General features: G+C 37.4%; 1 protein-coding gene across 2 annotated transcripts; it reads left to right on the top strand.

The window, feature by feature from the left end:
- The first annotated feature begins 3,990 nt into the window (after nt 1-3,990).
- On the top strand, nt 3,991-13,553 carry LOC105056281 (RING-box protein 1a). Of its 2 annotated transcripts, XM_010938421.3 has the most exons (6): nt 3,991-4,234; nt 4,402-4,452; nt 4,590-4,649; nt 13,108-13,179; nt 13,268-13,351; nt 13,469-13,553. In XM_010938421.3, the coding sequence occupies exons 1-5, from the start codon at nt 4,096-4,098 to the stop codon at nt 13,303-13,305; spliced, it is 360 nt and encodes a 119-aa protein (XP_010936723.1). In that variant the 5' UTR covers nt 3,991-4,095; the 3' UTR covers nt 13,306-13,351; nt 13,469-13,553. The 2 variants fall into 2 exon arrangements, with proteins under 2 accessions (XP_010936723.1, XP_010936721.1); XM_010938419.4 differs by having other exon boundaries at nt 13,268-13,553.
- Nucleotides 13,554-14,210: the final 657 nt, after the last annotated feature.

Below are 14,210 nucleotides of genomic sequence, written 5' to 3'. Positions count from 1 at the left end.
GTGTCGGTAGCCCTATGGAGGAGCATCATCACTTTGAAACTTTTGAGTTGATTAATGGGGTCGATAGTCCTATCATAGCTTTCCAACATTGGGGCCTTGAAGTGGGGAGAAAGTGGCTCCTGCATGATTCTTGAATCAAATGGCGGGTCGGTATTGAACCCATCGTACAGCATCAAAGCCTCATTATTGATCACCTCGATTCATCAATCGAGCTCCTGGAGTCGATGTTCAACGTCTGCATCCTGAGCGGGGCACGCCTTAGAATGCTGGGGCGAACACTGATCGGGAGTTGAATCTTGCCCCAACTAGGGGCTCAGGGGCCGCCGTCACCTTGGTTCTGGACTTCTAGTGTGGCTCTGGTGGGTTTGTCGTCTCTCCGGGCTTTGAGGGGCGACCCACGGTGGATCCAGTGGTGGTGCCACTGCTTGCAGCATCGAGTCAGGCCGCAAGACAGCAGATGGTAGGATCAGGGCTGCCTGAGCAGGTGATGGCGCCATCGGTGGGGGTGCCAGAACGGCCTGAATCACCTGGATGGTAGCCGTTAGACTTTGAATCTACTAGAAAAGTTGGTTGAACTGCTCCGCCATCACCACTGTCGGCCACGAAGTGGAGGATCTCCTGAAGCAGCAGGTTGAGCCACATGGTTAGGCTGACTTCCCTCCGATCGTGCAATGGTGTGATGTGGTGGGAAGTTGTTCTCCTAGATGCCATGGTTTATGCTGCTCTCAATTTACACTCCTCCAAGTAGGCATGTCCCCTTCCTCTATCATCAATCTGTTGGTGCTGATTTACTCCTGATTTTGGAGCGGCTAGAGTTGGTGGTGAGCGAGGCCGTCGGAGGTGAGATCTGCAAGAAAAGTTTCAATCGAAGATTGCTCCGATGGAAACCTTCTGATGCTTAAGTCAGAAATCTAGTCCAATAGAAGGAAGAGCGTGAGAGGCAGAGTTTTTGCATACCTTTTTTAGGATCCCCTTTAAGCCCCCTCTTATAAGTGGAGGTGAGAGCTTTTGAAGGATGGTTTGCCATCATAGCCTCAGGTGTCATGGCCAACTATCGCCTGACAGCTATCAGTAGACACACTGGGGCTTCGAAGGGACTGAGAGGACATCCAAAGGAGGGTCAGTCGACCATAAATCGATCGCTTGTCGGTTGACCTCCAAGGAAAGAGCCATAAATGGGAGGCAAAGGGGGGCCATTCCTGACCCTCTTGGCCACCTCAATCCGTCGCATCTTGTCAGGGGCTACGGCGGCGGACCTTACCATGTGTGTGGTGTAAGTAATGACTTCGGAATGGCTTGATATAGCATAGTTTCTCATCATGGCACGTAGCTGGCCACCCAGGATATGGCTTCTGGGTGATGTGTCTCAATGTGACCCGATGGGATTACGTGGTGGCCATGCTTGACATTCAGCCACTCAGTCGACACCCGTGCCTGGGGATCTTAGCCCATGAGCAGGAACTATGGTTGGCAAAAGGATGAGAATTTGAAGTCGGGACTAGGCCTGTCACGGGTCGGAGGAAGAGGACCCCCAAGCCAGCTGAACGAATCTATTGAGTGCTGCCGCCTAGTCGACCGAGGGGAGAGCTCGCCAGAGGCAAGCTAGCAGAGTTTCAGCCGCTTGGGCAGTAGGGCGCCGACCAATCATTCAGGGGTCGAGAGTTGATCGATCGCAAGAGTAGTCGATGAGGGGTCGGTGGCCACGAGGGACCTTAGTTTGCTGGACCTAGGCTTCTTAGGCCTTGGGCCTCTTCACATTATCGTCCGGGTGGAATTTTTCCCAACAAACATGTATCTTGGTTAAACTTTAGATCACATGTAACTCATTATGCAAGAAGAAGAGAAATAATAGAAAATTATAGAGATTACAATCCTAATCAAGGAATATACATGGGCACTAGGCCATGCCAGGCACGGCCCGTTTATCTCGAACCCTAGCCTGGCATGGCCCTAGGCCCAGGGTCTAGCAGGCCGTGCCCGGCACGACCCATGGCCCATCAGGCTCACGAGCTTGATAGGTGGCAAGCAGGCCTGATAGGTGGCCCCTTTTTTTTTTTTTTAAAAAAAAGCAGCCCAAATGGGCCATGCCCGTGGGCCTGACGGGTGGCAAGTAGGCCTATTGGGCGGCCCCCTTTTTTCTTTTCTTTTTTTTAAAAAAATAGCCCAAACGGGCCGTGCCAGGCGAAGCCCGTTTAAGACAGTTATAGGCTAGGCATGGCCCGTAACAACTAATTCAATTTTTTTTATTTTTTAAGTCGGATAATAGCTAGTTTTTTATTTTTTACCATTTTAACCCCCTAACAGCCATAAAATGACTAATTTTAGAGATAATTTGAAAAAATAAAAATGTTAGGATTCCATGATTCTGCATTATTTATTTTTCTTGATCCAAGAGTCATTAATTTCTTCTCTTTCTCTCTCTCTTTATATATATATATATATATATATATATATATATATATATATATATGTATATATATATAGTAAGGTATGATTGATAAATGAGCTGTATGAATTTAGAACAAGCATTACTTTTATATTACAAGAAAAAAAATGAAAAAGTCTCTCCAAATTGACGCCGGCCTCTACTTTTAGGCAAGCCAGCGCACATATATAAATTATTATGCGGACTCCATACCAGCTGTTATGCCCTAACTAGCTATTAGGTGTTCTTAAAACATTCGGCAATGACTTCAATGGCTAATAACAAGCAGATTTGCCCACATGTCATTTATAAATTTTTCTATGAGTTTGACGAATTCTTCCATTGCTTAAATTATATGCTAAGGAAAGAAAATTATGTGTTTTTAGATCTGCCTAATATCTTAAAAGAGGTCGAGTATAGTTACAAATAAATTGAGTTGAATTCAATATATGATTAACTTATGGTGGCTAATTCTTTCGAAACCATCAAAATTTTCTATAACCAAATGGATGAATTTAAAATGTTTGTAGGCTGGTAAAAAATCATCGAGGTTAGTACTAACTAAAGTTATTAAAATCCCAAGATTGTGCATAGTTATTGGTTGATTGAGGCTCAATAAACTATACAAACAAATCCTTTGTAGGGGTAGGCAAGGTGGGGCATCCTCATAATTGGATTTATCTTTGTAACTTTTTAAATTTATCTTTTAATTATTGAGATGAATCACCTCAATTTCTTTTCTCTTTTTCATTGTATTCGGAGGTCAGATCTAACCCCCCTCTCTCTTTTGTACCATTTTGATTGTTATTAATAAATCGATAGGGGTCCATACTAAATCCCCCAACATTACAAGGTGATTTTTTGCTTTTACAAAAAAAAAATCCCACATCTATTTTTAAATTTACTCAACTCTTTTGTAATTTATAAAAAAAATATATTTTTTAAATTCAAAAAAAAGATCGTGCCAATATGGGGCCGTGTCGAGTCTGGGCTGTGTCCGATCTGCGGGTCGTGCCAGTCCAAGCCCCTATAGATTGTGCCGGGTTTGGATCATGAGCCGCAAATCTTCGATCCAGCTCGACTCCTTCCAATGAGTCGTATCTGAAACAATCTATTACTGTAGCTAATGGATCGTATCTGATATGATCTATTTTATATTGGATCAAATCGTATAATGGATGGTCTGATCTATTATCCATATCTATCAAAAAAATATATATATATAATCATATCAAATTTTATTTACTATTAAAATTATATAATAAATTTTTAAAATAAAGTTGAAAAAAAAAATGGAGCTAAATGTGAAAATATGGATGAGGATGAAAAGAAGGACAATGCCATGACCCGGAGTCGGAAGCCAAGGGCAGGAGAAATTATTGCCTGGACGGTTGGACCACGGAACCAGCGTGACTCTTGGAGCACGTGCACGGTGGACAAGGCCCAATCGGGAACACACGAGGGTTAATGTGGCGTGTTATCCACCGTGGGATTTGGGGTGGTCTACCTGGGCGTCGTCCAGGCAATAATTTCTCCGCAGGGCAGTCCCCATAAATACCGTCCCTCTTCACCCGACCTTTTTCGGCTTCCTAAGTCGGCTCCCCTCCCCTGCTCGACCCTCCCCCTCTCTGGTCGGTCGAATCCTTCCTCGGTCCAACTTCTTCGTTCTGATGGCATCGCTGGATACGGACATCAACATGGTTCCCGTCGGCGAGGGATCAAGCGGCGCCGCCGGGCCGTCGTCGTCCTCCAAGAAGCCGAAGCGCTTCGAGATCAAGAAGTGGAACGCCGTCGCCCTTTGGGCCTGGGGTACGCGACCGATCCGTCCCTAAACTCTAGCACCGATTCTTTTGCTTCAGACCCTAGCGGTTTTGGGTTTAGGGTTTCGATTCTTGGACATGTCTATGCTTTGGATCTGATGCTTGGATGATATTGCTCGATTGCTTGACTGATTTATTGAATTGGAATTGGAGTAGATATCGTCGTGGATAACTGCGCTATCTGCAGAAACCACATCATGGATCTCTGTGAGTAAATCTTTCTTCATTGGTCGTTTTCCTGCGCGGTTGGCTTATAACTGGGTTAGGGTTTTTGTTTTTCGTTTTTTTATGATTCTTTTGTTGTTTGGATTCTTAATGTGTCTGGTCGTCTGAAATTTTGGCAGGCATCGAGTGCCAGGCGAATCAAGCTAGTGCGACTAGCGAGGAATGCACTGTCGCTTGGGGTAAGCATCCGGTTTGCCGTTTTGCTTATGATTGGTAAAATACTTGATGATGTTGCATAAAACATCAACCAGGATTGTTTGTTTGTGCTTTAGGAAGTCTGCAATTTAGTTCTTTGTGTTCGGTGGTGTATATGTGGAAGTCTTGGATTTTATGTTCTTCTGTAGATAGTATTAGTGAACCGTTGAACCTCTTTGAGTTGCGGCTGCATGTTGTGGATGTGATTTATTTATTTTTTCCTGCTAGTGATGCGTTATTTACTTTACACCATGTTTTATTGTTGGATATTGGTTTCTGAAGACCCACCATACAATCCGGGTCTTTCTTTTCTCGAGATCTTCCAACTCATTTTACTAAAAAAAAAAAATCTCAGGGTCTATCTTTTTTCAGTTTAGAACATTAATTGGGATATCCTTATGTCTATGATTTAACCGATTTCAAGCGATTAGACTAGCTTGGGCAGTACTGTGAAAACAAATTGGATTAGGTTGGAGTTCAGTTGGATCAACTTGGGAGAGTTAGGTATAGGTTGATGACTGAAATTGCCAAAAGAGATTTCAAGATCATGCCAAACTGAAGAATGTGTGCATAGCATATCTTTATGCACATTGTGGAACAAATATGCCTTGTTGGATTTATCGAAGTAATACATCATCGAGTGGATGTTCAACTCATATGGAAGATTTACTTTGTTTTAATAATAATCTTTGTTCTTTGAAGAGTGTTTCCAATTAATTTTGCGCATAAGGAATTATTTTGCTATTATTGGGAATATTAATCGAGATTTCTATGTCAGCATGATTCTTAATTTGATGCCCATATCTTAGATTAGCTTGACCAATTTTCCAGAAAGATATTGATATGAAAGTTGGAGTTGGTTCGCCATGGGCTTATGTAAAAGTTATTGTTGTTGTTACTTTTACTTGTTTGGAGATAAGAGAAGGTAAATTATGTTGGTCTAGTGCTGCAACATTCACTGCTAGTTTTCTCCCTCTCTGAAACTTGAAAGACCATGCTTGTAGTCTCTGAAATAGGGTCCTTAATAGTTGATGGGTTTTTTTTATTATCATTTTTTCATCTATACTAATTTGTTTATGAACCCATTAATGAATGGGCGGCATGGTGCTAGGTTGGATTTTGCCAAAGAACAGCTAATGGTCTATGACTAGAGGATCAATAATCATCCTCCTGCCAAGACAAATGACACCAGTTTATTTATTTTTTTTTCAAATATAGATAAGTTATGACTGCTTTATACTAGTGATATGGACATTTAAACAAATAAATATAAAACAGGATTGATGGAAATCTAGAATCATAAACTCATCCTAGATATATGCAACTATGTTGAGTATTCTTTAATTTGTGTTTAAGTAATCTGTCATGCAGCTAAAGTTTTGCTAGTTTATTTACATATTCACATCGTAGTTGCCATCATCATCATTATCATTATCACCACCATCACCCTAGCCTTTTTCCATGAAGTCTAGGGTTGGCTAAAAGGTACAACTAGGACTGAGAAGACTTAACAGATGGAACAGATTTTATGTTTGGGCAGCCTTTTGGAAATTAGTACCCAAGGAAAAACTACAAGGAAGGAGGGGATCTTAATGGAACTTATGTATATAGCTAGCAGGTAGAGAGAATTACTTTGCTAGTCACAGTTTAAGCTCATGAAACCTGGGAGCAAGCCTCCAAAATTCTCTCAGGATGATATGGAAGGACGATGTCTTTTGATGAAGTCACCTTAGTCACATTCATCTCAAAGGAACAAATAAACTGAAAAGCCAATTGAAAAGGTGCTATGCAGTTTACATATTAACAACACAAACTCAATTTATTATGATTTTATCTAAGCTCATGCATTCAGCTTTAATTCTTTAAAATTGAAGAGAAAGGAAAAAGACATGCAAGAATATATCTTAACTAAAACGAAGGCTCCATAGGATGTTCAAGCATGAGTTGAAAAGGAAGGTAAGATATATGCTATATTCTGTACATATGCTTTTTCGTGATTGCCTATCAGTATTCAATGATGCTAACTAATATCAATGATGGAAAGAAATGCACATTTTGTTTGTTGTGCCAATAACCTGTCCTTGTAATTTGTATTATGATGTGAACATGCATTTTAATAATCACTGGTCACTTGATTTTTTATTATGTCAAGCTTGACATAGAACTTGGATGAGCCATTAGGAGCAGAGTCTAGCTTGGTCATCATCAGGAACCACCAGGTTCAAGCTTGGCTGCAGTTTATAGACTATCTACTTTCAGTTTTGACCTCTTGACACTCCCTCCCCCCAAAAAGCCGAAGAGAGAAAGGGGGAGGGGGAATGCTAGACTTTGAAGAGAACTGCAGTCTGACGCTGAGACCTTCTATTTATGTTATTGTGCCCCAGGAATCCTGGTCTCACTCTTGCAATTGCTGATAAACACCCAATTTTTTCCTTCCTTAAAGAACAGATACCCATTATTATTTAAAAACATATTTGAACTGAGTTTTTGCCATTATAAATTCTGTAAATTAAGTTACTCTTTTAGCATGTGTTTTTTGGAATATAGCAACATAATTCACTTATGGGCAAGAACAACTATAATTAAATAAACAATTTTTTTGACAATTTTTTTTTGAACTTACCATTAATTTAGATGCTCTAGACACTACTTTGAATTTGTGCACACTTGAACCTGCACCGCACTTCAATTTTCCATCAATCTCCAAAGTAGGCTTGTGAAGGCCTATATAGTGAAGGATAGAATTGACTATAGAAGAGAGCTACAAATCCTCTCCCGGAAATGATTTAGGGAAAAAGGACATTGAAGCATATCCATAAATGTTTGTATTTTGGCAGTCTCTCTCTCAATAACATATCACATTTTCTTGACTTGGATCAACAAATATGGCATGGTATCTGATTAGAGTAGTAACAGTCAAAGTTTGCCACATTGGTTAAATTGTAATTATTACTTGGACATGAAATTATTGATGTAATAGTGGGTTATAGAATATCATGAGCAGGTCATTGTGATTGCTTATTACTAAGTTGTCAGACTCTCATTTCTGGACCTGATGCATTGCAATGTCACTGATGTGGCCAACAGTGGAAGCTATTTATTAGCTAAAGAATGTTCTAGTTTTTCATATTTGTCATCAGTCTTAGGAATTGCAGGAAACAACATTGCAACTATTAGCCTAATCATTAGGTCATCAGGTCAGAACCTTTTTTTTTTTTTTGTTGCAACCAGGGTTTATTATGCCACCTTTATGAATGAACAAAAATCACAATAATAGAATTATGGGGAGCAAACAAGTCCTTTCACTTGAGGTCTATATGAAAAGGGGAGTTCCTTATTTTTGTTATTACAGTGACCTCTTTCATCAATCCTAAGGATCGCAGGAAATACATACTTGACGACATAGGAAATACACATTTGATCCCTTAGCCCTTATTGGGGTCTATCATTAACTAGGCTTAAAAAGGCCTGATGATTTTGAATATCTTAGCTTTTATTACGTGCATGTTTTCTTTTAGAGATTTTAAGTTCTTGGTGTGATGAGAAACTTAAGCTTACATTTGTTGGCTGCACTTCTGCAAAAACAATCTTTTGATTTAGTTAATTGTTTTGTAATGTAGTGTGTAATCTGTATATGATCTGGCAACCAATTTCTTAACCCATAGAAGATTGTAATCCTTTTTTTTTTTTTTTTTGACCCATGTCCTTTTATTTCCTTTCTATTCTTGGTGCATTTTAGCATACTCATTTTGGCATTTCTTTCCATGTTACTCTATGTTTTCTTTTGCCTATTGCTGTATTAAGCTCTTGGTTATGCATGTAGGACCTTGTCATTCTTTTTTCTCAACCTATGCTGCAATTATAGTATAACCAGCCCACAATATTCATGCACATTGTTCAGCGCATTGGCCTTTAGTTTTCTTTTATTGTCCCACTTAAAGAATAGTTATTTCGATTCATTTCATTTAGAACTAATATTTTTCAGCATTCTCATGAATTTTGTACTAATATGTTTGTAGAGTAGAAAAAGCATAAGTTATACAAGTCTGTAGTATTAGATGCTGATTGGTGCTATGGCATTATTGATGCTCATCTTGACCGAGAACCTTGTTTAGTACATGGTCGGTCCCTAGTCTGGATAAAGAAGGGTTGTGGCACATTGCGGCCAACATAAAACTAGAGTCTCATCTTATGGGCATGAATCCATATAAGAAGATCGTCGGGATGTTCTTTACTAGCAAAGCATTGTATTGGACAATGGATGTAGTGAAACGTGAGCAAGGGTTAATTGGGGTGTTCTCAGAAGCAACATGCCACATCAGTGCCCAGATGTGATGAGAAATATGTGGGGATACTTACACTTTAATAGATGGTGTGAGTGAAGAAGTCTGTCCAAGAAAGTAGGATACATTTAATAACTTGGATATGGTGTCGTTGACAAGAAAATTAAATGAAATTAATAGATATAATGATTTTGAGTGTTAAAATAGGTTGCACGCGAGAGATTAGGTGGATAAGAGACAAAGTAATGTTGGTAAAACATGTTATAAGCTTTGGTATGCTGAAAAGATGGGAAGAAAAATGGAGTAGGAATTGTTGTAGATAAGAGTTTAACTGTAAAAGTTGTAAATATTAAGAGACAAAATAGAATAATAATCTTCATAAAATTTGTGTTAGGAGAGGAGTCTATTAATATCATTAATGCTTATACTAGTCAAATAAAATTCTTCCTTACTAGAAAGACTGAGCAAGTTTTATGTAAAGATTGTAAGGTTATATCAGGTGAGAGTTTAATTATCCAACGTAGATTGGTGGTTTTGGATGTGTTTATTAGGAAATTGTAGAGGACTTCAGAAAATAGAAACCTGAGTGCTAGGTGGTCAATTTTGGGAGGAGAGACAAATGGCTTAGAATGTTGAAGAAAGGAAAATGGGGTCTAGATTGGGAAATCAATATTATGTGGGAAGAGAAGTGGCAGTATTAAGAAAGTGGCTGTAAAGGTAATTAGAGAATCAAAGAAAAAAGGCCATCTAGTAAGAAAACTTAGTGGTGGGATGCGAAAGTTCAATTGATTTGTGAAGGCTAAAGGAAACTGGTATAATAGACTACTAAAATGTAGAAATACAATAGCGTATGAAAGTTATAAGGTAACTAAAATGGAAGTAAAAAAGGTGGTTCAAGAAGCTAGAATCCAAGCATATGAGGAAAGCTATCTCTAATATTGACGACTAAGAGAAGGGAAAACTACAGACTTGACTCAGGTTAAATGCATCAAAAGATGAAAATCAAAAAGTTTCAGTTTAGGAGGATGAGATCAAAGAAAGGAGGAGATGCTATTTTGATATGCTTTTCCATGAAGGTCATGTAAATGATTTAGGATACTTTACTAGTTTGACTGAAGATATAAAAATTAAGTATATATGTAGAATTAGATATTTGAGATAAAGGATGCTAGGACCTGATAGAATCCTTATTGATAATTGGAAGTGTTCGGATGATACGGAAGTAACTTGGTTGGCTAATTCATTTAATAAAATCTTAAATACAAAGAAGATGTTTGATAAATGGAGGGAAAGCACTATAGGACCGATTTATAAAGATAAAGGTGATATTCAAAATTGTTTGGACTATCACGGTATTAAACTCATGAACCATACGATGAAACTCTGAGAGAAGGTGATTGAGCACAAATTGAGATTTGATATAAAAATATTTGATAACCAATTTGGTTTTATTCCAGGAAGATTGGCTATAAAAGCTATTTTTCTCCTTCAAAGGTTGATGGAGAAATATAGAGAAAAGAAACAAAATCTTTATATGGGTTTTATTGATTTACAAAAATATCTAATAAAGTTCCTAGAGAAGTCTTATTGTAAGTGTTAGAAAAGAAAAGAGTTTCCTTTAGATATGTTAATGCGATTGACAATTACTAATGTGAGAACAGCAGATGATAATACTTAGTGAGTTTCTAGTCATAATAAATTTACACCGATGATTTACTCTAAATCGTTATCTTTTGTGCTAGTTATAAACAAGCTTACTAAGCATATTCAAGAAAATATTCCTTGATGCATGCTATCTGCGGATGATAGTTTAAGTGGATGAAACTGATGTCAGGATTCATTGTAAGTTCAACTTGTAGAGGAGTGCATTAGAATCTAAGGGTTTAAGTAGGATTGAGACAAAATACGAGAAATATAATTTAATATTAGAATTAGATATGAAAGTGGAGTGAAAATTGTGGATCATGAAGTTCTTAATAATGATCATTTTTTATCCTAAGGATCGATTATTCATAATGAAGGGAGATTAAAGAGAATGTTATTCATAGGATTAAAGTAGATTGGATAAAATGGAAAAGTGCAATTAGGATATTATATGAATGTCGGATTCCTGCCAAGTTGGAGGAAAAAGTTTATAGGACATTCATTAGATTAGTGCTTTATGCTACAGAATGTTGGGCAGCTCGAAAATAATATGTCCACAAGATAAATGTGGCCAAATTGAGAATGTTGAGATGCATATACGGTAATAAAAGAAAAGATAGAATGATAAATGAAGTTATTCATAAAAGGGTAAAGATAACACAAATTAAGGACAAATTGAGAGGACAACTTGGATGTTTTAGACATGTACAATGAAGGCTGAGGGCTGCTCTAGCATGGAGTGGTTTGATGTATGTAGAAGAATAGAGAGGTGGAGGTAGAGGCAGACTGAAAATCACATGAGATGAAATAGTAAGGAAGGAATTGATATCTCTTCATTTTCAGCCCTAAACAGGGCAGAATGGAGGAAAAGGATTCATGTAGCAGATTGCAACTAGTTTGGGATCAAGATTTAGTTGAGTTGACTTGATGTCAACTGTTGAGCTAAAAGTGATGTTTGGTTGACAAACCTAGAGCTATTACAGAATTGCCTACATAATTTTGGTATCATCAGTTTCTTGCACTCTGATTGGCAATAGTTCAATCTGTAAGCTTCCTGGTTATGTATAATTATGAACCCAATGTTGCAAAAAAAAAAAAAAAAAGGTTGCTTAATGGCATCATCTCTCATGAATTGTAAATTTAAACTGGAATGGTTCAGTCTGGTTTAAATGGTGGGTCTACTTAGAATTGTATATTGAGGCTTATTTAGTTAGTTTCTAGCTTGCTATATTTTCTCAACATATTTACCATTTATCTTGTTTATTTTGATGTATCCACATCATATTTTTGGTTAATCTTACATAAACTAAAATTTTACTGGTTACAAGAATACTAGAAACACTTGTAAAGAAATTTTCTCATCCCACTGCAGTGTACTCAATCCATTTTAGAAGAGTTAATTACGAAGTGTAACCATGAACCAGGATTTGAAAGCTCAGTTTCAGTTTTAGAGTCATGTTTTGACCCTGTGAGTGGTTTTGATATTCTTGCTCTAAGTTCAGTGTTGATCAAAAGACCTAGGAAATTTCAAAAAATAGAAAGATAGGAGAAAAATAAAAGAATCCAAGAAATACCACACACTAATTTGGTGTATTTTTGGTTTTATATAGGATCTCTGGGTAGTTTTTGTAATCTTAGGCTGACATTGTTTAAAAAATGATATGTTTCATCAATTATGAAACATAGCTCTAATGAGAATCATTGCCTCATTCAAACTAATTATGTCCTCATTCATTAAGCATTTCTACGTGAGGCTGCATCCTTTTTCCTTCAAACTCTATCATAACCTTTTTTACTGCTTGTATACATGTTGCCTTGGGTCTTTACTTTATCCATCAACGAATATCAAAATTGCATCTTATTTTAGTGCCTAATGTATTTATTTATCTTTTGTTCGCTCTGAGCATAACTTGCAAATACCTAGAAATTATGCATTTTTGTCCAAATAAGTTCAAGATAATGGCAGTTTAAAGAAGAACGCATATAAATTTAGAATATTATTTTTACTATAGAAGACATGCTTGTCGTCTCAATACTCTAGTTTAAGAACTATCTCTACTTAAATAGTTAAGGGCCTCCATGGAAATCAAACCAAAAGCAAGTTCATGGAAAATCAAAAATGATAAGAGGTTTTGATGGAAATCAGTTTAGACCTAAACAAAGAGAAAAGGGTGTGGGGCGGGGGGGCTCAGTCAGTGGCTGAAACTTTAAGCCTTGAAATCAACCTTTATCCCAAGTCCTAGCCGGGATCAACTGACCCAACGAACCAGGTAGCCGTGTCTTTCATCAAATTTACCATTGTAAGGAATGAAAGGAGGGTACAGATCCTGATGCTTCTCTTAGCATCTATTACTGCTGGATTCTTCCTCTAATGAGTAATGCTATAGGTGTAATGACTTTCTTTGAACTGACAGGTTCTCGGCAATCTGAGTGAAAGATTTTTGATTTTTTTTTTTTTTTTTGCATTTAATTGATCGATCTCACTTGATTAAAATCATTGCTTTGTTGAAAACAGGTGTCTGCAATCATGCTTTTCACTTCCATTGCATCAGTCGGTGGCTCAAGACTCGTCAAGTTTGCCCTTTGGGTAACCGTCCCAGTCTCGTTAATATTTGCAAGTTGATGCGTGTTTGCCCGCATGCCACTGAATCCTGATTATTCTTTTGAATTTGCAGACAACAGCGAGTGGGAGTTCCAGAAGTATGGTCACTAGAACTGAACGGCCTATATGGAGATACACTTCGTTCCGGATGTTGTTAGTACGTCTGGGACCGGATCTGAAAGTTCTATCCATTTTAGTTAATCTTAGTTGGGTTATTGCTTTAAGCATGCTGTTATGCCAGGCATGAATTTGTATTTTGTTCCTTGGATTGTAGATTCAAATACTCTGATGCTTTTGACGGTTGATGATGCAAGGATTCAGCAGCAGCTTTAATTTTAGATTATCTGAAATTGATGTCATATGCTGCTTATTGGGTGTGCGTCACTTCACCAGCATGACCGTTACTTGGCTGTTGCATGCGATTGATTGGAGGTTGGTTTTTATGGTCGTAAGGCGGTGTCTGGTACGGGGTGTGATGACTTCAGGATGAATGATGATGCGGGTGGAGAAAGAGCCTCCAACACCCAATATTAAACATTTCTTTTTCTTAGACCTCCCTGCAGGAGGTTGAATTCAAGTTTCAATGAGACTTTTCTGTTCTGTTATGTTTTTTCTCTGCTTATTTTCCTTGGCTTTTTTCTACTTTTCTTTTGTCTCTAACTTATCATAATTGGAAATTTTCTAGCTCTCTAGAAAATTTTCTTATAGATGAGATTCATGTCCGAGTCCAAAGTCCAATATGCAATCTAATCTCTGTTAGTAGGATCTCTACCATAGTTAAACTGGGAGTATAAAATTCAATTCGTATCAAAATATTTTAACAAAATAAAATATATATTATAATTTTATATATAATTTATAAATCATAATATTTTAAAATTTTAATTTAAAATTTTTTTATTTAATTTTTTTTATAAATCATACATAATTTAAAAAATAATTATTTATTTTTAAAATAAATTATAAAATATTTAAAAAAATGATTCATTATTTAATTGATTATCAAATTTATCACT

The sequence above is a fragment of the Elaeis guineensis genome, chromosome 13, assembly GCF_000442705.2.
Source record: "Elaeis guineensis isolate ETL-2024a chromosome 13, EG11, whole genome shotgun sequence".
NCBI lineage: Eukaryota > Viridiplantae > Streptophyta > Magnoliopsida > Arecales > Arecaceae > Elaeis > Elaeis guineensis.
The sequence above is the reverse complement of the archived record's forward strand: the minus strand, read 5'-3'. Positions and strand labels throughout refer to the sequence as shown.

Excerpts from the sequence above, each read along its gene's own strand:
- LOC105056281 (XM_010938421.3), top strand. The coding sequence starts at position 4,096 with ATGGCATCGCTGGATACGGACATCAACATGGTTCCCGTCGGCGAGGGA. Across the intron at positions 4,453-4,589 it reads AAACCACATCATGGATCTCT|GCATCGAGTGCCAGGCGAAT; the intron begins GTGAGTAAATCT and ends AAATTTTGGCAG. Across the intron at positions 4,650-13,107 it reads GGAATGCACTGTCGCTTGGG|GTGTCTGCAATCATGCTTTT; the intron begins GTAAGCATCCGG and ends TGTTGAAAACAG.